Source organism: Chaetura pelagica, unplaced genomic scaffold, assembly GCF_000747805.2.
Source record: "Chaetura pelagica isolate M959 unplaced genomic scaffold, ChaPel_1.0 scaffold132, whole genome shotgun sequence".
Classification (NCBI taxonomy): Eukaryota; Metazoa; Chordata; class Aves; order Apodiformes; family Apodidae; genus Chaetura; species Chaetura pelagica.
In genome coordinates, this window is record NW_009952709.1 from 1,687,532 (window position 1) to 1,714,705 (window position 27,174).

General features: G+C 47.7%; 1 protein-coding gene across 1 annotated transcript in view; it reads left to right on the plus strand.

Annotated features, from left to right (window-relative positions):
* The window catches only part of CACNA1B (calcium channel, voltage-dependent, N type, alpha 1B subunit), a 326,950-nt gene that overhangs the window by 205,869 nt on the left and 93,907 nt on the right, over nucleotides 1-27,174 (plus strand). The window contains exons 15-20 of the mRNA XM_009994349.1: nucleotides 2,834-2,946; nucleotides 5,003-5,134; nucleotides 6,008-6,080; nucleotides 10,726-10,843; nucleotides 17,230-17,297; nucleotides 23,707-23,813. Coding sequence (XP_009992651.1) covers nucleotides 2,834-2,946; nucleotides 5,003-5,134; nucleotides 6,008-6,080; nucleotides 10,726-10,843; nucleotides 17,230-17,297; nucleotides 23,707-23,813 — 611 coding nt within the window. The remainder of the gene's footprint in view (nucleotides 1-2,833; nucleotides 2,947-5,002; nucleotides 5,135-6,007; nucleotides 6,081-10,725; nucleotides 10,844-17,229; nucleotides 17,298-23,706; nucleotides 23,814-27,174) is intronic.

Consider the following 27,174-nt stretch of genomic DNA (forward strand, 5'->3'; position numbering starts at 1 on the left):
GGGGGGGGGGCTCCTTGCCTCTGCAAGCTCCAGCCCCTAACAGCTCTGATTATGGAGAGATTCTCTCTACCATTTAAATGAGGTGCTTGAAAAACAAAAGCCTCACACATCTTGCAGCTCATCTCCTCTCTCATCACTTTAATGGCCTTTCCCCTCAAGACACAGAGGCAGCACGTTGCAGACCTGATTGCCCAGAAGAAAAGGTCTAAACATGATGAGTGGCAGCCAGGGAATAACTCCAACCCTTGGCTGCAGAAGTTCCCCTCTTTGTGCCAAAGATGCAGCTTTGGAATGGGAATAGTGGGGCCAGTTTAGGCTCTGCCTAACAAGGAGGGACACAGGCAGATGCTGATGTGTTCATTAATAGCTCTTAGGCTGGGATCATGAATAGCTCTCAGGCTGGAATGTGTCCTCATGGAGGTCAACTGGGTCTCTTTTACCTTTGGTGTGGGCTGAGCTCTGCATCCCAGAGAGGCAATTGGTCTGTGAAGTCTCTTTAATAAAATAGAGGTGAAGTTTATGATACAGCCAAGGGCAGGGGAAAACCAGTTCAGGTCATGGTACATGTCATCCAGCCCTTCTCTCAGAGATTTAGTCTGTCATTTCTAGTCTTTCTTTGTCAAAATGTTGGGATTGATTCTTCTCCACTGTGGAGTAAAATTCCATGTTTCAGTCCTGCACCCCCGAGGAGGAGGAGGTGTTCTTACCTTAGAAGATAACCTCTCCTAAATCCAAACCCCACAGATAGAGTCACCTTCCTTTTTGGCAGCATCAGCTGAAAAGCTCAGAGCTAAATAGACTTGGAGATGGAAACAGCCAGCCCAAGAATCTCCTGTGTCCAACAGACTGAGGTGTTGTGTCAGGCTACCCCAAGCATGGGGTTGTCCTCTCAGTGCATTGGGCTGCTCTTTCTGGCTGCACAGCCCAAAGGGTAATGCAGAGACACAAACTGTCATGAGGAAACCAGAGCACAAATCCCACAGATGCTGTGACATGTCTGTGCATCAAGAGCTGGCCCCTGAGCTGAAGGCAGCCAACCCAACCAAGGTTCAGCTCTGCTGGTGTGATGTTCTGCAGAGGCTGGAATGAAGAGTGTCCCACAGGGCAGCAGGGACTCACACCCAGCTGTCAGTGAGCTCAGGGCATGCTCAGAGACCCCAGCTTCTGTAAGCTGAGTGGAAGACCTTTGGTGGCCAAGCAGTGTCACCCAGTTAGTCTTGCAAGGGTCTGATTGCCTTGTTTGCATCATCTGGTGCCACACTAGCTCCATGTCCTTCACTGGTGGATCAGGGAGGCTCTGGGCTGCAGCCAGGTTGCCCCCATGCTCCCTGGATCCAGGATGCTCCTACAACAGGAAGACCTTGTACCTGCTGGTCAGGGTTAGGTGATTAAGGAGCTTGCACTAAGCAAGAGTTAATCCTACAAGGTCTCTCTGCTTCCTGTCATTGCAGCAACAGCAATAAGCTTTGCTGAGGGTTTCCCAAGAGATAAAGCTGTTGTTCTGCTTCTAATTTTCCCTCCTTTAGAGAATCCATGGGGATCCTACTTCTTTCTATGTTCCTTCCTCCTCACCCACCTTCCAGCCCCCAGAATTAATTCACCCTCACTGGAACATCACCCAGATCTGTAGCCAGTTTGGTTTGACAAACCATCAAGATGAAAATTCAAATGCAAAAAGTGTCACAACAAATCAGAGCAACATCAGTCTTGGGAGACACAGTCCAATGGGGTCTGATGTGAACAAGCTCCCAGGAGCCCATGTTGAGATGCCAGGGAAATTAATTTCTAAGGAAAGGTTTTTGCTGGTTCATGAGGGATTCCCAAGAGGCTGTGGGAGATAAGTTTTAGTTCCTTCTTTTTCTGATGGGACAAACTGGATGAGCAACTCCTGTATATGTCCCTTTCCCACTGCAGTTTCTTGAAGCTCAGGGTAATTTTCAAGACACCCAGGATGCTGTTTACAAAAGGGGGTTCCAAGGTGCTGAGTCCCCCAGCACTGCTCAGGTGCTCAGACCCAGTCCTGCCTTCCCATTAACACTGCCTCTCCCAGCACAACCCAGCTGCTTGCTGGGCTCTGGTGAGAAGGTGTTTGTGGTGTGCTCTGTGCAACTGGGAACCACAGTCCCCAGGAGCTCTGAAATGCTGGGTTAATGCAAATAATAACAGCAACTGGCAGCAAAATACCTGTGCAGGAACCTGTGTGGGTATAATTGCCCTTTCCAGTTGGGTTTAACCCACTACTACTTTGGCCTTTTTATAATAAAGGATTTCAGAGAATATTTATCACCTGAGGTCAATTCTCTGCCAACCTGAAACAGAGAAAACAAAACTGAAACAAACCCACCTTGACTGGGGGCAATTTTTTTGGTAACCTGAGGCTTGGCTGTGCATGCTGGAGACTTTGCAGGATCTCTTAATAACCATTGCCTTAATTGCTCTCCTAACAACTCTCAGTGGACAGAACATGCTGGTAGACCTTGCCCAGAGCTTTGCTCTTCTGCAGGGCTGTGGGGGAAGAGTTTTGGTGCTACTGATGGGAAGGAGAGGATTAAGGTAGTTTGCTTGCTAGAGAAGAAAGCAAAAAGTTCCTGTCTGTGATCTCCTGTGTGTCTGTCTGTCCTGCTTCTAGATATTGTCCTTCTTTAGACTGGATTGCAGGCAGTTGGAGCAAGGTTTTTTAGTGCTGTTGGCTAATTTATGATTTTGCTGAAGCCTTCATAAGGAAACCAGCACAGCACAAGCTCTGATCCTTGTTCTGTCCTCGGCCTCTCTAGAAGGACCACAAAGATCTAAGTAGAAATTGTGCCTTATGTAAAATGGGATCTTCTTGCAGGTCATCGTGGGAAGTATCTTTGAAGTGATTTGGGCTGCAGTGAAGCCTGGTACCTCATTTGGCATCAGTGTCCTGAGAGCCCTGAGACTGCTGAGGATCTTCAAAGTAACAAAGTAAGTCCAGCTCCCTTTCTGCTCACATTAGACTGTTAGTCCATATGAAATCTGTATCACCAGCCTCAGAGCAAATAGTAAAGAAAAAAACAAAACACAAAAACCCCTAAAAACCAGGTCCCCAAAACTCCTGTGCTGACTGGCATAGAGGTTAATTGCAAAGTGTAAACTCCTTGCAAACTTCAGAGCTGGCCTGAAGACAAGTGTCAAGCAGGGAAGAGCCTGTGGTCAGCAAACCTACTCTGAGGAGAATCAGCTCAGCTTCTTTTCCTTAGGGCTGAACACTCAGTAGGTTTGGTTGCAACTTTTTCAATTGAAGATATTCTCCCAAGAGGCCAAACTTGCCCTGAAACCTCTTGTGTCCTGTGTTATGGACACAACTTTTCTTGGAATGGGTGCAACGAGAGAGCAAGATCCTGCTTGTCCTGGGATGGATGTTCCCGTATCATCCTCAGCACAGAGAAACAGAGGGTGCTTCTGTCCTACACCTGGGGAAAGGAAAAGGAGGAAAATGAAGACAAAGAGTAGGGGGAGGATGGTGATTCTGCTCTTCAGATGCAAGCTCTGAGCTTGTCTTCTCATCAGCAGATCAGACAAACTCATGGGCTTCCTTCTGCTGGATGCCCAGAGCTGCTCTGCAGGGAGGAGCTCAGAGCATGGGGCTGTCCCCAGAAGTTTGCATCAGGAAGGCAGAAAACACTGCTGGGGAGAGTGACCTCTGGATGGCAGCTCCTGGTGTTGGGTGGTGGAAACCAGAGAAGTCACTGGAGAAAACCAGAAAAACTGCCCCCCATGGTCTCAGACTCAAAACTTCCACCAGAAGACACGTGAAATGGCTCTAAATGCCCTTTCCCTCTGCCTGCTCCAGCCCTGTATTCCATGTGCCAGTTTGTCCAAAAGGAGACTGTCAAAAAGCTCCTCTGCTTAATAACTCTTTCTGCATTTTCTGATTCATTAGTTGTCCTAATACAAGTGCTCTCTGCCTGCTCTCAGCAGGGCAATAAAGCCAGGATAGAGTTGTCTGGGAGCACCATCCCAGCACTTAATGTGCCTGCCTGTGTGTGTCCCAGCACCATCCCTGGGGACAGGGGAGATGAAACCAAACCAACTTCAGGGTCTGGCAGGATGCAACTGGGATGCATCAGCCAGGATTTGGGCTGAGCCATTCCCTGTTGTCCTGTTGGTGTTCATGTCCTGGATTTGTTTGCATCCTCTGAGGTGGTTGCTTGGTCCTGGGTGCTCAGACTGTGTGGTTGGGTTGCCTCAACACAGGCACTGCCTGGACATGTGTGCTAAATGGCTACAGAAAGGGTTAAACATCTGGGAGGGTAAGTCCACTTGTGGATAAGGCACAGGGTGTTCTGTAAGTTGGAAGGACCCAGGCCAAGGTGTCCTGCTGGAAAGAGCAGTTTATTCCTGGTCCACATCTTGCAAAGGGGAGGGTTCACCATCCCCACGTTGGGTGTCACATGGCTGGTAGCAACACATCCCTGTTGTTCATGCCTCTACTGACTGCTCTGCTGGATGAGAAGATGCTGAAAGGTTGAAATCTGTACCAGGAAAGGGGATACTGAGAAACTAAACTGAACCCTGTCACTGCAACCTGGGCTCTGCAGATGCCTCAGGTGACCTGCCCGTGCACTGCTCTGAGAGGGTTTGTCATTCTATGAGCTGGGTTTTCCAATCACAGAGGCCACTTTAAAGCTCATACAATCCCAGACAGACCTGGGTTAGAAGGGATCTTAAGGATCATCCAGTCCCAACCCCCTGCATGGGCAGGGACACCTCCCAGCAGCCCAGGCTGCTCCAAGCCCCATCCAACCTGCCCTTCAACACTGCCAGGGATGGGGCAGCCACAGCTTCCCTGGGCAACCTGGGCCAGGGTCTCACCACCCTCACACTCCAGAATTTCCTCCTCATGTCTAACATAAAGATGCTGATATTCCCTGTCACTCCCTTGGTGATCCATATCCTATGATATGGACCATATTAGTTTCTCACCCAAGGCTCTTCTCCCACTCACCTCATCTCTCTGCTGCTCTGATCTCCAACACAGGTACTGGAATTCCCTGAGGAATCTGGTGGTCTCCTTGCTGAACTCCATGAAGTCCATCATTAGTTTGCTCTTCCTGCTCTTCCTGTTCATCGTGGTGTTTGCTTTGCTGGGGATGCAGCTCTTTGGGGGACAGTAAGTTGAATTAATTGTTGTCCTGTCAGTTCTCTGAAAGGAACCACCTGGACTATCCAAGGGGAGAAGGGGCTGCTGGGCTCACAGATTCACCTCATGGGTGCAGGTTTCAGCCTGAGACGTGATCTCTGGTTAATAGAGGAACAATCCTATTTTGGTGCTTTTTCTTCTTCCTTTTTTCTACTCTAATCCAAAATTTCTGTGTTGTTCCATGGTCCCCATGAGCACCCAGACCTCTGAGACAGGCCTGTGGGAAGGAGGCAGCACTTTTTCTGCTCTGAGGGAAAGGCAAGTTCTTTCCCTGGCAGCCAGAGAAACAGGATTGATATATTTTTTCCACTGGGAATATTTGGTTAGAAAACATCATTTTGTTGAATCTGATTTCTTTTCACTAAGAAATACTACTTGTGATGAAAAGAACTACCCCAGTGTCACCATCCAAACTCTAGTATAGCTTTTGAAATGAAAAAAAAACAAACCAAAACACTTCTCTTTTTTTAATCAGCCTCTATTTAATCTTAAAATAATATATAAAAAAAATAAATTGCTGAATTTGAATTTGACTTTCACACTTGAGAACAAAAGCTCCTTGGAATGGTTTGTGCCACAAAAAGCATTTGAGAGTGTGATTGTTCATTTTCATTGTGGGTGACAATGAATTGGAAAGCATCAGACTTTTCTCTAGGAATAAGATGGAGTTTCTGCTCATAGTTCTGTTAAGCACCTTCTTGGAGACTGTGCTGGGGCTGCCTGGGGTGTTGTTGCCAGGTGGAGTAAACATTGCTCTCTGCTTTGGGTTACAGGGTGTTAAGAGGCTGCACAAGGGTTGCTGGTCCCTTACAGCTCTTGTTTTTATTTCTGACTTCTCTCTAGATTTAATTTCCAAGATGAAACTCCAACCACCAATTTCGATACCTTCCCTGCTGCCATCCTCACAGTGTTCCAGGTAAAGCCATATCTTGTCCTTAGATAAGAAATTCCTGGGCATCTGTTCCTGCTTGTGGGAGGCAAAGAGGTCCCCAAAAATCCATGGAGTTTAGGAAAGGGGAAGTTCTTCCTTCTCATGTATTTTTGCCAGATTGACTAATCAATGCATTTAAAAATCAATGCTGTGGAATTATGGAGATAACATAGAATGAGAGAATCCCAGGCTGGTTTGGGTTGGAAGGGACAGTAAAGATCATTCAGTCCCAACCCCCCTGCATGGGCAGGGACACCTCCCACCAGCCCAGGCTGCTCCAAGCCCCATCCAACCTGCCCTTCAACACTGCCAGGGATGGGGCAGCCACAGCTTCCCTGGGCAGCCTGGGCCAGGCTCTCACCACCCTCACACTCAAGAATGTCTTCCTCATGTCTCACCTAAATCTCTCCTCTTCTAATTTTAATCCATTCCCCCTTGTCCTCTCCCTCCCTGCCCTTGTTCCAAGCCCCTCCCCAGCTTTCCTGGAGCCTCCTCAGGCACTGGAAGCTGCTCTAAGGTCTCTCCAGACCCTACTGAACAAAAGACTTTTGCTAGGAAAAAAAAAATAGTGATTAAATAGATATTTCTGTGCTGAGCTTAGTCTATGGGTGCCCAGGCTCTGTTCCTGGAAGGGCCCTGCCCAGAGTCACACAGGGCAGTGGCAGCACTTGCATGTGCCCCATTGCATGAATCCTCTGCTCTGAAATCCCAGCCAGCCAGGGAAGGGTTGACCTGTTTCACTTTCTCCTCTGGTTACCATAATTTAATGAGGAGACAGGCCTGAGCTGGCTCCAGGCAGTGAGGAAATAATGCAGCAGTTTGCAGGGTAATAGCTCAGGAGAAGATAATGCTGGATAAAACTGACAATCAACGGGGGGGGCACAGAGAGAGGCATCAGCCTTGGGCAAGTTCATGTGATGGCAGGAACAAGTCACAGTTCTGGCAGACACAAGGCTCAGATTTAAGAGCCTAATTTTGCAGCTCTTCTCTGGATGCCTTTTTAAAGTAGGGATTTCAGGTGTTTCAGTGGAGAGCTGGGGCTGCTGCACCCCCACCCATGGGCAGGTGCCCAGTCTGTCCAAAGCTGCTCTGCTTTATAGCCTTGTCCTGCACAAATGGTTCATGTGGGCTCAAGCTGAGACTTGATCCCAGATCCCACTAGATCTCAGCAAGGCTTGGGTGATGTCTTTCTGTGTCCTGTCCCAAAAAGGAAAAAAGTGTTGATGACATTTTTTCTATTATTAAAACAGAGGGTCTAAAAGAAAATGTGCTCTGACCTCTGCATAAGCAGCTTCATATGGATGTTGCTGCTCTCCAGAAGGGAAGCAGCTTTGGCAGCACTTACAGGGTATTGCAAATCATGGCAAATTAATATTTGCACAGTGGTTTAGTGCTCATCAAAGAAAGGACTTACAGAAATGTGAAGGTGTTGCTGCAGAGCTGGACCTGAGCCTGAGCCAGGCTCTGGGTGTCTGAACATCTGGAAATGCTGCTGTTGTTTTGCTGTGGGACTGTAGCTATCTCTTGAGAATACTTAGCTGAAGTAGTTCCTTTCTATTCCTGAGATAAATACCCCTGAAACGTAGTGGCTGTGGCATGAATGAAAATACTGTTGATTTTGTGGCTTTAGAATGTCAGAACTAAAACCATCAAACCAGCCAAACCAGCAGCACCAACATGACTCATTGCAGCCTCACAGATGCATTCCCAGGCCATCCCCCTCCTGCCCTGGATTTCAAACACCAAAATGCCATGACAACCTTTCTTCAATCCAGGCTTTGGATCCTTTTCTAACCTCATCTCCCACAGGCCCAGGAAGCCAGCAGGCTGGTTTGCTGCTCTGATGAGCAGAGTAGCATCATTCCATGAGTGCATTTGATGCACTGAACAAATACAATAAAGCCAGATACATTCTGGCTGTCCCAAGCCCCTTTTGGAGGGTCTTTGTTGAAGAAACAGTCTTCAAGTCCTCTGTATCCTGCCTCAGCCTGTTTTCTCTCAGCAGACCTGACTGGGTCAGGGCCCTTTCTCATGCAGCTCCCAGGACATGGCAGTGGGTGCAACTGAGCCCCCCTGGCCCTAAATCCCCTTTGAAGAGCATCGTGTGTTTTCCTCCAGATGCTGCTTCCCAATAAATCTTTGTGTTTTGTACACACACAGAAATTAGCTCACAAGATATATATATACACACACACACACACACACACAGACATGAAAAATAACTATCTCCCTGTTCCAGCAGTGACTGAGCTGGAAGTGTTTGACATCCCTAAGCACAGGGGCTCTGTAAAAGCAGCAGGACCTGATCCCAGAAGCTGAGTGTCCCCTCTGTTAATGTGCTCATTAATCCACTCAGATTTCATAACAGCTCTTGAAAGCTTTTTTTAATTCCATCACCTGATGGCTCCTCAGCCAAGCCTGAGTATTAAAAGCTGAGATGCACTGGGCAAATCATTCATCTGAGGAAGCCAGAAGCAGTTCTGGGCCTGGAGAAAATCAAAACGTTTGGGCTTCAGCTTAATCCAAACTTCTCATTGCTTGCACCCCTGTGCTGTGGCAAGAAGTCCTCACATCATCCATACACCAGGACTTTGTAGAGCAGGAACTCTTTTATTTACTGGATGTGCTCTGCTCCTTGAGGGCTGCTACCAAATTGCTGAAGGAATGAGGGACAGCAGGTCAGTGTGTCTGTCCTCTTCTCAGAGAACATCCCGAGCCCCACACAGGCAGGCTCGTTATTTTGGACCATTTATCTCTCTGCAAAAGTTCCATAAACCATTCTTTATTTTTACTCCTTTAAGTTTGTGTTCCACTTTAAATTAATCCAGTTAGATCTTTGAACCCAGACCCCAACCTGGACTTGTTTTAATTTGTGATACTTGCAGCTCTTGGTCTTCTGCAGGACATGGGAATGTTCCCACCAGTTTGCCTTTCCACAAAAGTCTGTGTGAACAGAAATCACATCACAGTGATTCCCAGAAAGCAGGAACAGTTGTGAATTCATGGAAATGATGTGCGTGCAAGTTTTTGAACAGTGTTTTGCATAATTGAACAGCAGAGCTAAAAGCCCAATGCCCTGGTTCATGTTCTCTGGTGTAAACCCAGAACAACTCCAGCCGTGGGGCTGAGGCTGCACGGAGTTACTTGAGACCAGATGCTGCCTTTAGGAAACAAGTGTGTGTGTGTGCACTGGGTGTCCTTGTGTCTTTACTTGCTTCTTTAGCCTATTGCTGTCATCAGCACCAACCTTGCAGCAACAAATTTTCTCTGTACCAGCAGCAGCCTGGGATTTGCAACCATTCTGAGTGTGCTGTGGGCACAAGGGACTTGATTACTACAACACACATCATGCTTGGGGCTTTTTGTGGCTCGTTGTGTCTTTTTTCCTTCTACTAAACACAAAGACAACTTCCTATTTAGGACTTCGAGCTCCACATCCCAGTGGGCAGGTTTTAATTTACTGGAAAGAAGCATCATTGGACAGCCATGGCAGAAGTGCTGATCAGCCCAAAGTGTTGCTGGGCTGCAGCCACTGGGGAAGAGCTGGGATGGTTGGCAACTCAGGCTGCTGCAAAATTAGCATCTAGCATGACAAGGCTTCTTTGAGTCTTAGGTGTTTTCAATTGTTGTGATTAATTTTTCTGTTTTTCATGTGTTGGTTAATCAGGCTCAGTATCCTGAGCCTGCAGCCAGGGCAGCTCTGCAGGGCTGCAGCTGCTCTCACCTCCCTGCAAGGACACAGGAGGCACAGAGTCCCCTTCCAGCTGCCTTCATCTGCCCTTGCTTCTGCTCAGGGGTTGCTTTTGTGGCCATCTGGGTGGCTGAGGGTCCCTGTGGCCTTGGAAACCTGCAAGAGCCCATTGTGGTCCAAACCTCACGTGGCTGCGCTGCCACGTTCATGTAGGGACCAGCAAAGGTCTGAGGGACAAGGGAAGGGGCTGCAGGAGTTTCTCCTCCTGCTGCACAGTCACTCCATGGGTGCAGTGTGTTTGGTCTGGGGAGAGGGAGATGAGCAAGACCTTTCTGTATGAAGTCAATGAAAGGAAGCTGGTGGTGGCAGAGATTCCACCCAGGGCACTGGGCTTAGGACTCAGAGTTCCCTGAGGTCTGGGGGAAATGCTGAGAGTGGAGCAGCTGAAGCCTGGTATCACTGCAGGACTTAAACATGGAGACAGAGGAGAAATGGAACGTGTTTGAATGGAGGTGAAGCGATGGAAGGTGGCTCTTACTGCTTCTCACAGTCGGAGGTGGGCAGGGAAGCAGGGAAGGGCAGGAATTGCTGGAACAATGCTCCCTCAGCAACAGTCCTCACTCTCCTCAGCCCAAACCAATGGAGAAAGTTGCATCCAGCCCAAGGTGGGACTGTCCAGTGCTGAGGACTAATGTCTAACACTATGGTCTGCCAAGCTCATATGCTCATACATTTTTACAGGATGGTTTGGGTTGGAAGGGACCCTAAAGATCCCCTAGTTCCAACCCCCTTGCATGGGCAGGGACACCTCCCACCAGAGTCTCCCCCCAGAGCCCAGTCCTGGGTTGCAGCCCTGAGCTGCCTGGCTCCCCCAGACCTCCCCTACTTCGTCTTTCCTTTGAGTCACCCTTCCTTCTCCTCTCTCCAATGTCCCTGCAGATCCTGACAGGGGAAGACTGGAATGCAGTGATGTACCACGGGATCGAGTCCCAAGGTGGGGTCCACTCAGGGATGTTCTCCTCCATCTACTTCATCGTCCTGACCTTGTTTGGTAACTGTATCCTTGCTGGTGGCCTCCTGTGTCCTGCACCCTTCTGGGGGTGCTAAGAAAACCTGAGTGCATTTAAATTCTCACCCCCTCTCTTAGGCTTTTTTAAAAACCAGATCATTGTTATAACATGGTTATAAGAGGTGTAGGTAAGTTGTCCATGTTGGTGTCACTTGTCCCTGATGTCACTGAGGGTCTTGTTTTCCTATTTTAGGTTGAGAAGGCACCACTGTGAGTTAATTTATGTTGTGGGAAAAACGATGGAAGTCAAGTCAGAGCAGGACTTATGTTCCTTGAATGTCTTCCCAGATGGCTCACAATAGGCCAGGGGAAGCAAGACTTGTGTCATGGTTTGACTGCTCAAACCTGGACAAATTAAAGTGGGTTTCATGTGTAAATCAAGGTGCCTGATCAGATCAGATCTCTTGGTGCCTTAGTCTATGTAACAGCTTAACCAGCTGTGCTATTCCAAGTGTTTGGAATTGTCTGGTCTTCACACAATGCTTAAAACTTCAGTTCAGATCTTGAGTTCCAGGCTCTGGGACTATTCAGTCAGATCCCAAGACCTGATACCTAAAGTATCTGAAGATGTTCTGCTTTGTCAGGAGAATCCCTTGAGGAAACAGAAAACTTGTGTTCCCCCCAGAGGTCTCAAGGTGCCTGCTGGGGACCCAGCACCACTTTGACATTGGTTTTGTCCCCAGAGAGGATGAAAAAAAAAAATAGCAGTCACATGGAGGTGGGATGGGGAAGGGAGGCAGAGTTTTATAGAGGCATGAGCAGGAGCCTCTCAGCTGCACTGTGGGTGGGATAAGGAGGCCAGCAGAGCACAGGAGCTGTGAGGACTCTGTCCCTGTTCCACCATGGAGGTTGCTGATGGGCTGATGTTGCTTAACTGGGGACAAAACTGTTGGTGTGAGATGTTTGCAGTGTCCAACGGAGCATCCTGAACAAGGGGATCTTAAAACCTGTTTCCTACCTGAGCCTGGCCTGGCTGGATTGTTTCTTCCATAGAATAGGGGTAATAATGCTGAGCTTCATCACACCGCTTGAGAGCACTCTGGAGGGTTTCCCAGCAGTGCAGACCTTCTTGCTAGTTGGTCCCAGTACTCATCCTTTCCTAGGAGCCCTGTTTGGGCTGGCAGCATCAGCTGGGTACCTGGGAACAACGGAAGGGTCAGGAGGGCAGTCCTTGTGTTCAAGGCATTGTGTTGTTATGGATTTAGAGCCCTTCAGCTGGGGGCAGGGTGAGAAAAGGTGGGACATCAGCACCCGTGGACTGCCTGGCAGGGCCTTGGCTTTGCCTGAAATCTCCCTGTTAGCACGAGGAACCAAGGCAAGTGGGAGCTGTGCTTGTGCCATGGGTGTATCTCTGTGGGATTGATCCCATCCCCCTGCCTGGCAGAGCAGCCCTGGTGCCTGGGCTGGCTCAGGCAGCTGCCTCCTGCTGGGAATTGTGTCCCTTTCCAGAAACAGGCAGCTTTGGAAAACTGGGTCAATGGAGAACTGGGAGGCAGGGAGATCTCTAAATCCTCAGGACTTGGCATTTGAAAATGGGATTAAGCTATAATCAGGCTTGACAGCAGGGCTGAGAGAGAGATTTTTAACCTCAGATCAGCTGAGATCCAGCAGTTTTGAGAAACAGGATATAAAATTCCTTATTCCACCTTTGATTCAAAGAGGGGCCTTCTCCCTTGTGTCTTTTAGCTTTCATTACAGGAAAAAGCTGGGGATGTTGATGGGGAGGGAATAAGGACCAGGTTCACCTACTGCCACTGCCATGAGTTTGGCATTTGCCTCTGCTTGCCCTGGCAGAGGGGTGAGCCAAAATCTTACCCACCTTCTCCCCAAGTATCCTTCTGGCAGGGCCCAGCTGGGATGCTTTTCCTTCTGCTGTCCCTGCTGCCAAGGACAAGGACTTTCCTGGCTGCTTCCCCAGGAGCAGCTCCCATCCCTGTCCCACCCCCTGTGCCCAGAGCTGTGTGCTGGTGGCAGGCAGAGCCTCCCTGGGGAACTGGCTGTGTCTTCAGCCAGGAGGGGGATCTGGGTGGGATTCATTCATTCTCCCTGGATCCTGCAGATGGGATGAGTTTGCTGCAGGTGAGTTTCTGTGTGCACAGAGTTGAGGGCTGACTGACTGACTGACTGGAACAACACTCAGAAACCTTTTTGCTGTGTCCTAGGAGAATTCTTTCACCAGCTTCTAGTGTTCAGAATGAAAAAACCTGAAGGAATCAATTTATTTCTATGGAGTTTTACATCCCTATGGGAGAATCCTAACCCAGATTGTCTCTGTGGAAACAGTCTGGAAGCACCAGCTGCTTTCCCAGAGAGCTTGTGAGAGCCCTTCTGCATAACACATGGACCTGCTGCACCATGAGCAGGAGGGGAGAACTGAGGCTGAGGTGTGCAGAGGAGGATGAGAGGTTAAATCTTTTCCTTGTCTGTTTGCTGTGGGAACTGCAGCAGTAAAGCTGCTAGTGTTTGTGCTGATATTTCAGGCAGTATTTCAGTAAGGTCAGTGCTGCTCCTGCTTTCCAGCAGCTAGAGTTGTGATGCTGAGAGCAAGCAGCAGGCAGGGACTTATCTCTGGGGGAAAGCTTGAACTGGCTGACTTACCAGGGCCTTCAGTTATCACTAACTGTCAAGACAGAACCAGGAATGTCTGAAAAGAAAGCTTAGTTTGCCAGAACAGAACAATCCTGCATGTTTGTGGGAAGGAAAAGTCAGTGATGCTGTGGTGCCCCAGGTGAGTGTACAAGGTGAGGTTCATATCCAAGCCTTGGGCTCACCCCACAGCCCAGCAACACACCAAGAGGACACACTGTAGAGACCAGTCCCAGTTGCTGATTAGCTTAATTATAGATTAGATTAGTATAAACTGTCTTTTCAGCTCTAACCTGGGACTTGAACATTTCAGTCACGCTCCCTTTCTGAGATCTCCTCCCTCTGCCTTCCAGAACTCCCTGCAAAATCTTTACAAATGTGATTTTTATATGCAGTGGATTTTTTATTTTCAGTTGCCAAGTGAGGATTTGCCACCAGCCCTCTCCACCCAGACCTTCATTGTGGCTGAATTCCTTATGTGGGACTTTATCTGATTGTATCAGTATCATTGAAATTGGTCTTTGCCACCTCTGGAGGCTGATCAGCCACCAGGCAAAAAGCTCTTCAGTTCCTCAGCTGGAACTGGGTTTATTTTGAGATGTTGAACCCTGGAATTTGGTGAGTTCATTTTTAAGAGTTCAGGCAGACTGTGGATCAAATCTGGTTAGAGAATCAGCACTGGTGATTTCAGGTCAGCTTGCAAAACCTGCTCTTTTTAAACATGAAGGACTCTTTTCCTCTTCCAAAGCCTCTTGGGCCACTGTCATTTTTCCACTTTAGAAAGAAGGAAGGTGCTTGGTTCCAGCTGCCCCAGCTTCTGCCTCCAGCTCAGTGATTTCTTTGAATCCATTTCCATTTTTCAAGTGACTCTTGCAAGGAAAAGTTCCAGAAACTTTGGTTTTGTAAGTCAGAAGTTTCTCACGTCACCTTCCCAGTTCCAGAGAGTCTGTGCAGAGCCAGACCTGAGATGGTTTAATGATTAGAGGAAGAGCAGGATTTAGCCCATTTTCTGGGAAATGACACCATGCCTGTAGTTCCTTGTTATCTGGTTAATTGATAAATTGATGCATCTGTTGAAGGGGAGGGGGAAAAGGGAAAATAACAACATGAAAAACTGCAGAGAAGCCTGAAATGAAATGCAGGGAATGTCTGGGCTGTGCTGCCCTGTGCCCACAGCTCTGGGTACAGCTCAGTGGGTCTGCTCAGGTTATACAGCCTGGAGCAGAGGCTGGAGGTTGGGGGATATTTAGGAATCCCCAAGCTCTTTGTAAAGAGCTTAGAGGACCCTTCTGTGGGCAGAAACACCCAAACCTGCCAGCTTGTGTCTGACTGGAGATGGATCACAACAGCCTGATCTGTTAAGAAAAAAATAATCATAATAAAAATTAATTATATTTCCAGTAGTTGCTGATGTTACATGAGACATTTTCAGCATGTGTGTGTAGGAGGCAGGGGTTGGAAGACAGTTTTATCACTGAGACATTTATTCCCAGAGCAGGAGGCTTGGAAGTGTTTTCAGTGTTTTGGAAGCACCTCAGAGGAGGAAATCCAAAGAGCTGCCACCAGCCAAGCCCCCCCCAGCAGTGCCATGGGCAGCAGTGCCTCAACCCCCTGCCTGCACCCCTGCTCTGTAAATGACACCCCCCAAAAACCCCCTCTGCCAATCCTCAGCTAAAAGGAAAGAGAGAAATGAGTGTCTTTCCAGAGGAGAAGTTGCTGGGGCTCTGGCTGCAGCGTGGGAGGGAGGTGATCACTGCAGGATCATCTCCCCCTTTTTCTTGCTCTTGATCTGCTGGGCTTGGTGGCATTGAAGTGCTCCTGCCCTGCCCTGCTGTTCCTGGCCTGCTGGGACACAGGAAGGAGCAATTGAGGGATAGATCACATTCCCAACCTCTGTCTGTCCCAGAGGGATTATCTTCATGTGATAAAAAGCTCCATCCCCTGTTACGTGACATGGGGGAAACCTGATGGACAACCTGGCTGTTTCTGGGGAAGGTTTCTGTGTCCCACCCCCTGCAGACTTTGGTAATCTGGATGCAGATGCATTTTAAGAGATGAAATACAGCTCCTGCTTTCCCATGGCACAAGCAGAGACTCTGGTTTGGCCAGTCACTCACGCTCTGGAGACCCTCATCTCAGGAGGAATTAGAGGTGTGAATGTCTGATTTCTGTAGTCTTGGCTGAACTGTTTGGTGAAAGCTCTTTAGAAGGAAAGCAAAGGAGACTTCAGCTGGTTGTTTGGGACAACTTTGGTCCCTAGGTGCCCTAGGAAGTGTCCTGAAGCCACGTGCCAGGATGGGGTGATGGCTGCACAGCCAGCAGCTCCCACAGCTGCTGTCCTGCCTGGGAGCTGCTGGAGCACCAGGAGATCTGGCCACTCTGCTCTTTGGCAGAGATGACTGCAGCCTTGAGCTGCTTCTGGCTCCTCTGTTTATGGAGGAACCTCAAGTGCCTCCTCCAGACATCCTTCTGAGAACTGCAAAGTAATTAGCAGGGCACAGAGGCCAAGATTTCCCAAAATCTTGCTCACCCCCCTCCCCTTGCTGGAGCAAATGCATCCAGCTCACAGACCAAAGGAGGAGATGTGTCCATTTCCATTCTGTTAGCTTAATTAGATGCCTTAAATTCCTGCCATCACTTCACCCAGCTCATGGGGACCTGGGTTTGGTCCCAGGCTCCTGCTTGGCCCTGGTGAGGACACTGCAAAACTAACAGGGTAGGGCAGAGTGGTGTTGTTCAAGCATTTGTGAATCTTCAGAGGGTGAAGAGATCAACTTCATTCTCACCTATGTTTGTATTTAAAGGAGCAATCCTGGCTTTACACACAGCCATGGAGAGAGTGACTTTCCTGTCCTCAGGTAACATGCAAGAACAAGATGTATTTTCTTCTTGGAAATGAGTTTAAGTTTGGCTTTGCTTTTCTTGCTCTCCTCTCACCTGCAGAGCTGTCTGATTTATGAGGGTTTGGGGGTTGTTTTGCAGATGCCCAAAGGGAACAACAAGTCAAACATATGGAGGGATAATACCTGGAATCATTAAGTGGAAAAGTGAAAAGAAAATAGGAATAAACAATTACAGGGAAATGTTATGTCTTAGTGATCTAATGCAGTGCCCTGCAGAGAGGCCCAGGCTGGTGTGGCCACTGGTGGTTGGTTAACCAGGGTGTGTGTAATTAGGCTGGGACTAATGGCCCATTTCCCAGCAGAGCTGGTTAGCTGGGGCTGGCTGCTCTGCTACCAGGTTCCTCTCTAGCTGTGCTTTGTGTGATGCTGCAGCTTCCAGGATAGAGGATGCTTAGGATGTTCTCATGGTCATCTTGACTTTAGTGTGACAAGTCCTGATAGTTTCCTCCCATCAGGAGGTAATGCAGCAGTGACCTAAGCTTCACTTCTTCCTGGTGCTCAGAGCCTTTCTGCAGTGATCTGTGTGTGTCATGCAGAGGTTGGCTTTAAAATGATCCATTTCCAGGAGCTCTACTGGGTGTCCTTTTAAACAAGAGGGAAAACTGAAGGTGAAGTGGGGTTCTATGAAGCCCTTTGTATATATATATATATGTATGGGCAGAAGTGTAGGTGTGTGTCCCCACCAGAGACACCTGCTGGGAGGGGACAGAGGGTGCCCTGCTGTGCTGCCCACCTGGCTCCCAGCAGAGCTTGGACATGAAGACAAAGGGTTGGTTCAAGGGGTGGATTGCAAGCTGGGCAAGAAGGGTGGGTAGTCACAGCAGAAGGGTAACCTCTCACTGTGTGTGCTGGGTGAAGATGTTTTCCTGAGCTGCTGCCCAACAGATACACTCCTGAATGTCTTCTTGGCCATCGCTGTTGACAACCTGGCCAACGCCCAGGAGCTCACCAAGGTAGGTGCCCTCTTGCTTCTCTTCAGCCCACAGCACTGGATCTAAAGCCCACCTCACCCCCACCCTTCCAGACACCCCAAGATTTCCTCCAGAGCTGGTTCATGTGATCTCTCTGTTTGCCAGTTTGCACCACAGCAGGACCTGGAGGTTTATTCTGGTTCAGGTTTCTCTCCTTTGAGGTTTGTTTCACTGAACCATCTCCTGATCCTGAGTTTCCCCAGATCCCAGAGTGGGCAGTGGGCACTGCTCCTCTCCCTGCTGCACAGGCATGTGGAGCACTTGCTGTTTTCAAGAGCAGAGGCAAAGCAATGGACAGGTTGGGCTGACTTGAAGCTGAGGCACAGGAGACACAGGTGCTGTCTTGCTGCTTCTGCTGCCTCAGCTGATGTTTCATACCTTGCTGAGTTCTGGGCTGAATCAAAGAATGAACATTCTCCAACCGACTCCCTGGAAAATGACTTGCAGAGACTGTTGTGAATATTCAGTGGAGATGTTAGAATCTTCCTGCCTCTCACCAGGTGCAAGAGAAATCTGAGGCACCACCCTCAGTGCAGGCAGGTCCTGGCAAGGAATGGAAATGACACTGGTGTAATTCTACTGTGTGAGCAGGTCTATGAGTATCCCCAGTGGAGAAAAGCTTAGAGCTTGAGTTGAGGATCCCAGGTGCTGCAGTTTGTATTCATGTCATTGTGGTCTTTTGCCCTCTCCTTGTAGCAGACTTGGTTGTAGTTATGAGGCAGCATTAGATTATCTTTCTACATTTCTTGCTTGTTCTCACTGAGTGGATAGAACCAGGCACGGGCTGTGGCTGCTGCCATCATTGTGTGTCACTGTGACCTGCTAGTGGGGAAAGAAGTATCATGTCCACATGAGCTGGTACATGGAGGGCTGGAGAACCTCTCCTGTGGAGACAGGCTGAGAGTTGGGGTGTTCAGCCTGGAGAAGAGAAGGCTCCAGGGAGACCTTAGAGCAGCTTCCAGTGCCTGAAGGGGCTCCAGGGAAGCTGGGGAGGGACTTGGGACAAGGGCAGGGAGGGAGAGGACAAGGGGGATGGATTAAAACTGTAAGAGGGGAGATTTAGGCTACATGTTAGGAAGGCATTCTTGAGTGTGAGGGTGGTGAGAGCCTGGCGCAGGTTGCCCAGGGAAGCTGTGGCTGCCCCATCCCTGGCAGTGTTGAAGGGCAGGTTGGATGGGGCTTGGAGCAGCCTGGGCTGGTGGGAGGTGTCCCTGCCCATGCAGGGGTTGGACTGGATGATCTTCAAGATGCCTTCCAACCCAAACCAATCTGGGATTCTCTGCTGATGCTATGATTTCACAAGCTTTACCTTACAGACTCCTTGCAGGATAAGCAGGTCACCATCCAAGTGCTTGTGCAGCAGCCAGCAGGGAATTTTGCTCTTTTTAAGGTTGCAGAAAGCTGCAGTAGTTCAGGGATGCAACAACCAGTTCAGGAGCACAGAGATTTCTCATTGTTTCCTGCCCCTCTCCAGCTGTTGAAGTCCAAAGCAGCCAACCATTCTCAGTTCAGACCCACATCTCTGCTGCAGCTGAGCTTGTCTTCACTAGTTCTCTTCTCCTGTGGAGCTTCCAGCTCTGACTGGAACCTTGTTCCCCCCAGCACAGCCCCTGCCAGAAAGCTGGTGGCTCACAGGTGTGTGATCAATATTCCTGTGTCTCTGACACCATATTCTGCATCCCTCCCTTACACTGCAGCTCAGGGCTGTGTTTAATGGCTCTCAGTTCTAGTTTTTCTGGGCAATTTTTCCCTCAGAGCAGCCCAGCTGTTTCTGTACTTTCTAGAGCCCACAGAAACCTCAAGCCTGGAGATTCTTCCCAGTTTATTCCAGAGATTTATGAGCATCCCTTGCATGTGCTAAGAGAAAGAATCAAGTGCAGCACAATCCCTGGATAATGAAGCTTATCTTGCTTCTTCCTTAATACTTTTAGTGCTTTCTTTTGAATATTTCTGGGAGGGTTAGAAACCTGATTTTGTTGATGTTTGTAAAGTAGAATTAAATACTGCTGGATTTAGCAGCATTTCCAAATCATAAAGCTTCTTGAGTAACTTCTTTTTTCACTGATTTTATTTGTGATCCCCAAAACTCACTAGGGCTTTGGAAAGAAGAGGGAAAAGATAGAAGTGATTTGATTATATAGCATACCTGGGGAGTGAGGGATTTATTCCTAAGTCAATATGATCATGCAAACCCCCAAATGGCCTGGAGATAGAATGAAGTTCCTCAGGAGTCAGTTGAGCTCAGGAGATTTTCTTGACATTTACACTGTAAAACAAATGGAGTTTAGGGCTGCATATCCTGTGGGAAAACCAAAAGCAGTTTGCAACAGCTTCTGCTTTGGAAAGACAGAGCTTTCCAGCTCAACTTCAGGACTGAAGTATTTCAACCAACATCTCCACTTCTGGAGGCACATTTGGACTTGTGTTGTCGTGGCTTTTGAACGTCTCTCGGTGGCTTTGGCTGCGCCTGGTGACCCGTACCAGGCAGCAGCAGAGGGGAACTATATTTAACTGTAGCTTGATCATCCACTGTCTGTTATGAAACTCACCAGTTCTTTAGAATGACTCATTTTTTTGGGGGGGAAAAAAAAAAATCACCTTCTTTGCTTTGAGTATATAAAGAACCTGTTCTCCAGCCTCCAGGGCTCCCTCCTCTTCCTGTTCTGGTCTCTCTTACCACCACCTTAAACTCTGCCAACTCTTTCTGGTGCTTCCTCAGAACTGTCCTGAATCTCTCTGGGTTACCTCACCTCCATTCTTCTCCATCTATTGGCAGGTTTTGCTTCATACTCATTTACTCAGAGTGGAATCTACATTTGCCCCCAAATTTTGCTTTTAAAACAATCTCTCAGCTGCCCGTCCTGCTCTGTCTCTGATGACACCCACAGCAGCTCCTGCTTCATAGAATCAGAGTTGTTTGTGTGGGAAGGAACTTTAAAGATCATCCAGTCCCACCCCCCTGCATGGGCAGGGACACCTCCCATCAGCTCAGGCTGCTCCAAGCCCCATCCAACCTGCCCTTCAACACTGCCAGGGATGGGGCAGCCACAGCTTCCCTGGGCAACCTGGGCCAGGCTCTCACCACCCTCATGGTGAAGAATCATCTCCTGCTGTCTCACCTCAATCTCCCCTCTTCCAGTTTTAATCCATCCCCCTTGTCCTCTCCCTCCCTGCCCTTGTCCCAAGTCCCTCCCCAGCTTTCCTGGAGCCCCTTCAGGCACTGGAAGCTGCTCTAAGGTCTCCCTGGAGCCTTCTCTTCTCCAGACTGAACACCCCAACTCTCCCAGCCTGGCTCCAGAGCAGAGCTGCTCCAGCCCTGGGATCATCTTTGTGGCCTTCTCTGGATTCTCTCCAGGAGCTCCATGTCCTTCTTGTGTTGGAGGCTCCAGAACTGGACATTGAGCTCCAGGCAGAGTCTCACAAGAGCCAAAGGGGGAGAATCACCCTCCTGCCCTTCATCCTTTTTAAACTGGCATATAAATCTGCTATAAGAGACCCTTTATTTTTCTAAATACCCTCAAGCACAAAACTTGTTCTCTGATCTCAGGGGTCCCTGAGAAAGCAGCATAAAAACAAGCAATGTGGGATAGGAGGGATGTGTGAGCTCTATCTGGAAATATAGAGAACTATGTGAAAATAAATGACAAAGTTGAGAAATCCTCAGCAATAATAGACTGAAGAGAGTGGAAAAAACAAGAGTCTTAACAGCCATGAAGGCCCCTCCTCCTCCTTCACGTTGGGGAGGACTTTAATTGAGTGGATTTACTAGTCTGTTAACTAGGTACATTGTTATGAGCAGCACCAAACATGGGTTTTACTGTGTGATAAACTTCAGTTAAATGTTAGATTAACTGAAGATTTAGAGCTCTAGAAAACAAATACAGGAGAGAGATGTCCTTACAGGCAGGGTCATCTGCTCGTGCCCCTGTGCAGTGGATGGTGGTGGTGGAGCTGCCAAGCTGGGCTGTTGGTGGGATGAGGGAGGGAGGGAGGGAGGGAGGAAGGGAGGGAGGGATGGATGGATGGATGGATGGATGGATGGATGGATGTTGCCATCACAGCTCAGAGTTCATTTCAGTCATGCACTCTCACACTCCTGCACCTTCTAAGCAGAACAAGATGTGCCCAGTGAGACCTCACAGTGTAAACAGCAGGCAAAACATTAATGAATATTTAGTAGTGATCTGCAGTCTGTGGGTTGGAGGAGCTGCAGAAGTATTAGTAAGGAATCATCTGCTCTGGGGTGGGCTCATTCTGAGCTAGGGACAGCTGCATCTGTAATGACAATGGATATTTTCTGCTATTATGTCAAGATAAGGAATGCAGCAGAATTACTGATGCACCAGGGAGAATGGAGTGGAAGATACAAATTGTGAAGAGATGGTAAAAGCTGCACCTGGTGCTTTAGGTGTAGAGAAAGAAAAATCAAGAGCCTTTGAATGGATGTGATTTTGACACTTCTAGAGAGTCCTCAAGAGAAGCAACAACTTGAACATACCTGTGGAATGAAAGGGAAACCTTTAAAGCCTCTTAGTTAGGGCCTTACTCCTCAAAAAATTCCTATTTGGCAGATACCCTTGATTTAAAACAAGATGCCAAACCAGTGATAAATTTACTGGCAGATGAGAAATATTTACTTTGTTTAATTGTTCAGTAGGACTTTTTTTCTTGGCCTGTGTCAGGTTCTTTATCTGCTGCAGGAAGAATTTACTTTGGAAAGAACAATTTAAAAAACCCCCATGAATGGTAGCAAATTAAAAAAATTAATTTTCCTTGCTTTCTTGTTCCTTCTGAAGGAGAAAAGGATTTCAAAATGAGTTCAGTTTGAGCAAATAACACCCAAGTCACAATGAGGAGCTGTTGATGCTCATGGGCTTCAGGATGGATCAATCCATGTCATTTCCTCTTTCAGAGCAAGATATCCTGCTGTCTGCTCTCATTATTTGAAGCATAACTCTTTCACACTGTCACTGTTGAAGAGCAGAGCTAAACCTGTGGCACTTCATGAAATTTGACAGAGGAATTTGTGCCTGATCTTGCCCTGAATTGGGTGGTTATTCCCTGAATGGTGTGATTCTGACCTTGTACCTGAGGGGTTGTGTTTTCCTCAGCATCATTTTACTTCCCCATTTGACTGGTTAGAAAGTTTAAAGGAGGTTTAACCTAGATGACTCCTGAAGATGCACCAGGCTATTTCTTTGCTTTTTGCCCTTGTCTTATTGCTTAAGGTCCTGTAGTTTGGATTTGAGCAGTGTTTCTCTTGTCATTACCCCAGGTAAGAGGAAATGAATCACAGTTACACTTCATGGCAATTTGCAATGTCAGTAGAGATTAAAAAGTCACAAGACTGGGAGGTATCTCAGAATCACAGAATGGTCAGGGTTGGAAGGGACCTCTGGAGATCAGCTGGTCCAACCCCCTGCTAGAGCAGGATCCCCTGGAGCAGATCCCACAGGAACACATCCAGGTGGGGTTGGAATGTCTGCAGGGATGGAGACTCCACAGCCTCCCTGGGCAGCCTGTCCCAGGGCTCTGGTACCCTCACAATAAACAAGTATTTGCTTATATTGAGGTTAAACTTCCTGTGCTCCTGTTTGTGCCCATTGCCCCTTGTCCTGTCTTTGGACACCACTGAAGAATCTGGTCCATCCTCCTGACACCCCCTGGAGATATTTATAAGCATTAATGGGATTCCCCCTCAACCTCCTTTTCTCTCAGCTGAGCAGCCCCAGCTCTCCCAGCCTGCAGGAACATGACCAGCTTTCTAATCCATGCTTGAATCTACAGATGACACTTTATTACGGCTCTTCATTTCTCTTTTCACCCTGTGAATCCTCAGTGACTCAGTTGCAATAAGTGGAAATATCAGGTAAAACTGGTGTGAGCAGGATCAGGCCAATCCATTGTTGTTTATTGGACTTAGCTGGTTCCCAAATGTCCTTTTGGCAAGAAGTTCTGAAGGACTTAGGAGTCCGTTTCAGACATAGGCTTTAAAAAGTTTTTGCACACACAGTTGTGGGATAAACTGGGGTCACTTCAGCCCAGAACTGTCACTTGTGCTCAGGTCTCTCCCTGCTCTGCTGTGGTTTCCTTCCCCAGTGCTCAGTGATAAGAGGAGTCCCAAGAAAGGTAGGAAAGCTATGCAAGGAAGAGATAATCTTGGTAAAAATGCCTTGAGCACTTGATAAAATATTGTACTTCTCATCTTGACTGGCTGCTGCTGGCACCAAGGGGGTTCTTGTAGGAAGTTTTGAAATTCTGCCTTTTGTCAATGAGTTTCCATTGTTCCTGCAGTGCAGCAGTGACAGTCACATCTGATTTGTCCTTGGGGACCTCTGATGATTGTCATGACATGATGCATGCTCTGATTTCTCTTGTTTTGCTGTCCCAGGATGAGGAGGAGATGGAGGAGGCCACCAACCAGAAGCTGGCCCTGCAGAAGGCCAAGGAAGTGGCTGAAGTCAGCCCCATGTCTGCAGCCAACATTTCCATAGCTGCGTAAGCACCAGTTTCTTATTTGGGATCTTTCCCATTTTCTTGCTGGTTGTCAGTGTCAGTACGTGTCTGGTTAACTGGAGCATCCCATAATACTCTGTGAGGCCTTTTATCCCACCTCTGTTACAGACAGGGCTTCAGGTTGGACACTTCAGTGCCCATCACTTAACTAGGAACTTACTGAAGTCCTTGTTTTAGTTTGTCTTTCTTTGGAATGCCTCATCTTTTGCCTTCCTATGAATAACTGTGCTGTCAAAGGGTTTTTTTGAGCTGTCCTAGGAGAGATTTCACCAGGTGAAGTGTTAACATTTCACTTTGGATTTGGAAGTACAAGAGGTATGTGTGCACATCATATATTAACTGTTCTTTAATGGTCTCTGCTTTGAGAGTTCAAGTGCAAAGGCAACCTGGTAAATATTGGACTGAAAAATATCCTTGAATGATCTTTGGTCTTTGCAAGAGTGCTGGGTGGAGTAAAATCAGGTATGGGAACAGTCACTGGTTGGTAGCTAGAAACATCAAACTGCATTTCAGGTGTAGGTTTCCTGCAGGGCTGGGGACGTACGGACAGATCCTGTGACACCAGAACCCTTAGGAAACATTGTCTGGAGGCCCAGCTGTTTGTATGCACTGACCTAAACTGAAGGGAAAAACTTCTGTCTAAGTGGAATTACTTGTCTGGATGTTGCTGAGGTCAGTGCAGCGTTCTGCCTGCATGGGATGATGGGCCTGTGTTTGAGACGTGCCTGCCTGGAATGTGTTTGCTTCCAAGTATGTTCTCCATAAAGGTTCATTTGCCACTTCTAGAGTTTTAGCATCAGGACTTCCAGCATCCAAACATTTTGTTTGTCTGTTTTACTGAGAGCTGCTGATGTTTCCCAGCTCACTTTTCCAGGAGAGATCTCCAAAGGCTGCATAAGCTGAAGCAGAGAAAAAGAAATTTCCTGTTCCATTTTATTCCCAAGTATCTGGATTGCAACAAGATCTCTCTTCATTCCTTCGGTGTAAATCTCTTGAGACTCTTGTGAGTGAGAGTTTAATCCACTAGATCAAAGATAAAAGGCCAAATTGAGCCAGTTCATTACATGTGAAGGAAAAGAATATTTGACTGCTTTATCCTTCTGCTTTAATCAGCTCCTGTTTATGCCATGTCTCTTTGTTGGTTTTGCATACAATCCTTTTCTTATGACAGTTTCCTGTCCAGTCTTGCAAATAAGTCTTTTGAGGATATTTGCTCTTGGTCTTTGACAGATTTCCTGGTAGTGTTATTTGAAAATACAAGATGATGTTTATTTTCTACTTTTAATCAAAAGCACAGAGCATGTGAAGATTTCTTAGAAATCAGAAAAAAGCCCCAAGACTTTAATGGAAAGAAGATTTCACACCACATTGTTGGTTGCTTAAAATAACCTTTGATTCCATCATTTCTCACCAGGCTTTCACCTAGTTTTCAATATCATAAGGCCTGTTTTGTGACCACAACTGCAAGTGAGTACAGAAGTGTGGATTCCTGCTTATTTTGCCTCAAATCCTATCTGCCCAGATCCCCACCTGCCACTTTTGTTCAGGCAGATAATAAGGGTCACAAATGAACACACTGGAAGGCACAATCACTGCCACATCCACCAATCCCATGTAGGAGGTGTAGGAGCCATCAGCCAACAGCTCTTGCATGAATTCTCTGTATCTTCTCATGATCTCTTCTTGGGTGCCAGTGAGGTGCTCACAGGGTCACTCACAGGACCTTCCATTTGGAAAAAGAAGGAGATCAGGTCAACAGGTCAATGACCAAATGGATAATGATAGGGAATGAAGAAGGCAAGGGAGAAGGTAGATGTTTTATGAGGAACAGGCAGATGGATGGATTGCTGGGTGCTGATACAAGCTATATGTAAGGGATGCATGCCAAAGGAGCCTGTAAATACACACATGCATCCACAGGGAAATCCAGTGGAGCTCAGCAGCTGCAGCTTTCAGGTTTGTAGCACCTGCCCTTCAGATATCTCTGAGATGATGATGCAGACCCATGGTGACAGCCAGATGTGCCCCACTGCTTCTTTTCTTATGGTCTTGAGCTACACAGTGGTCCTGAAGATGAAGCAGATTGCAAAACCTGTCAGATCCAGCCTCTGATGCTGGACATGCTAAGAATGAAAAAGTACTGGGCATGCTTGAAAAAGGGATTTTTGGCATATGGAAATTTCTTGGTAAGAAGCAAACACCTGTAGGGCTTTTCTACCCCTAAGTGGGTGGTGAGCAGGGGCAGGGAAAAACTGGGACTTATCTACCAAAGGTCTGCTGCCAAGGCATGTCTGTATTTTTATTTTCCCCAAAGGAAATAATTTTGGGGTTTGTAATTTGATTTTATTTTCATCATGTGTGAACATTAAGTTCTATAACAATAGGCAGCTCTAGCGTGGATCTGTGTTCTCATGACATCAACATTTTCTTCACCTGCATCAATCAAAACAGGCCTCAGGTGTCAGCAGAGGACACAGTGACCTGCACTTCCTTAGTCATGCTGTTGGTGTTCCCAGCATGCTTGTCCACCTCCTGCAGAGGTGACAAAGTTGTCCTGGGGCTGAAGCCAGTGAAAAGTCCTACCAGTCGTTCTGCTGTTCCACCAGCAAGGTGCTGTGCTTGCTGTTTTGCTTCTCTCCTTTGTCCATCCTGCACCAAGGACTGAGAGTCTCTTCCCCTGAGGCTCTTTCCAGGCTGTTGTCTACTCTGAAGCTTTGGACCTGCTCCTCCACCTCCAGAATTTGTCCTCTGCAAGTACAGCGTGTGCTCCTGGTTTATCTGCACTGGTTCTCCTCCTCTCCACTGCCATTCCAGCCTCTCTTCATGACTGAGCTCCAGGAAATGTTCCATTTATTGCATCAGTTGCAAAATAGAATTGCCTAGGCTGGAGAAACTGGTGTTTTAGTCTCTGTGTCAGCCTGCTGGGAGGGTCCAGAGTGGTCTCTTCACCTCTACACGTGAGCAGCAGATTGGTTGGTAGGTGCCCAAGCAGCCTGGTGTCATGGGGTTCTGTTTTAATAATCTATTTATTATAAATGTCAAGAGATCATCTGTCTTGCAACTGTCTTTCTTACAATGTTCTACCTGCATCTGGTTTGTCCCTCCTGCTTCATCCATCTCCCAGGGTTTCTATGGTTTGTCTTCTGCTCCACCCAAAGGGACTGAATGTGAACACATCTGTCTGACCACAGTTTGTTTTTTTCACCTGGTGAACTCTATCCAGAATGGGCCTTCTTGGTTTTTTTGTGCTTTTTCAGGATTCAAAGCTAGGATGGTGTGGGGGTTTTTTTGGTCATTGTTGCAAAGTTTGGTTTAAAACAACGTATCTGTTGAACATGTGTTA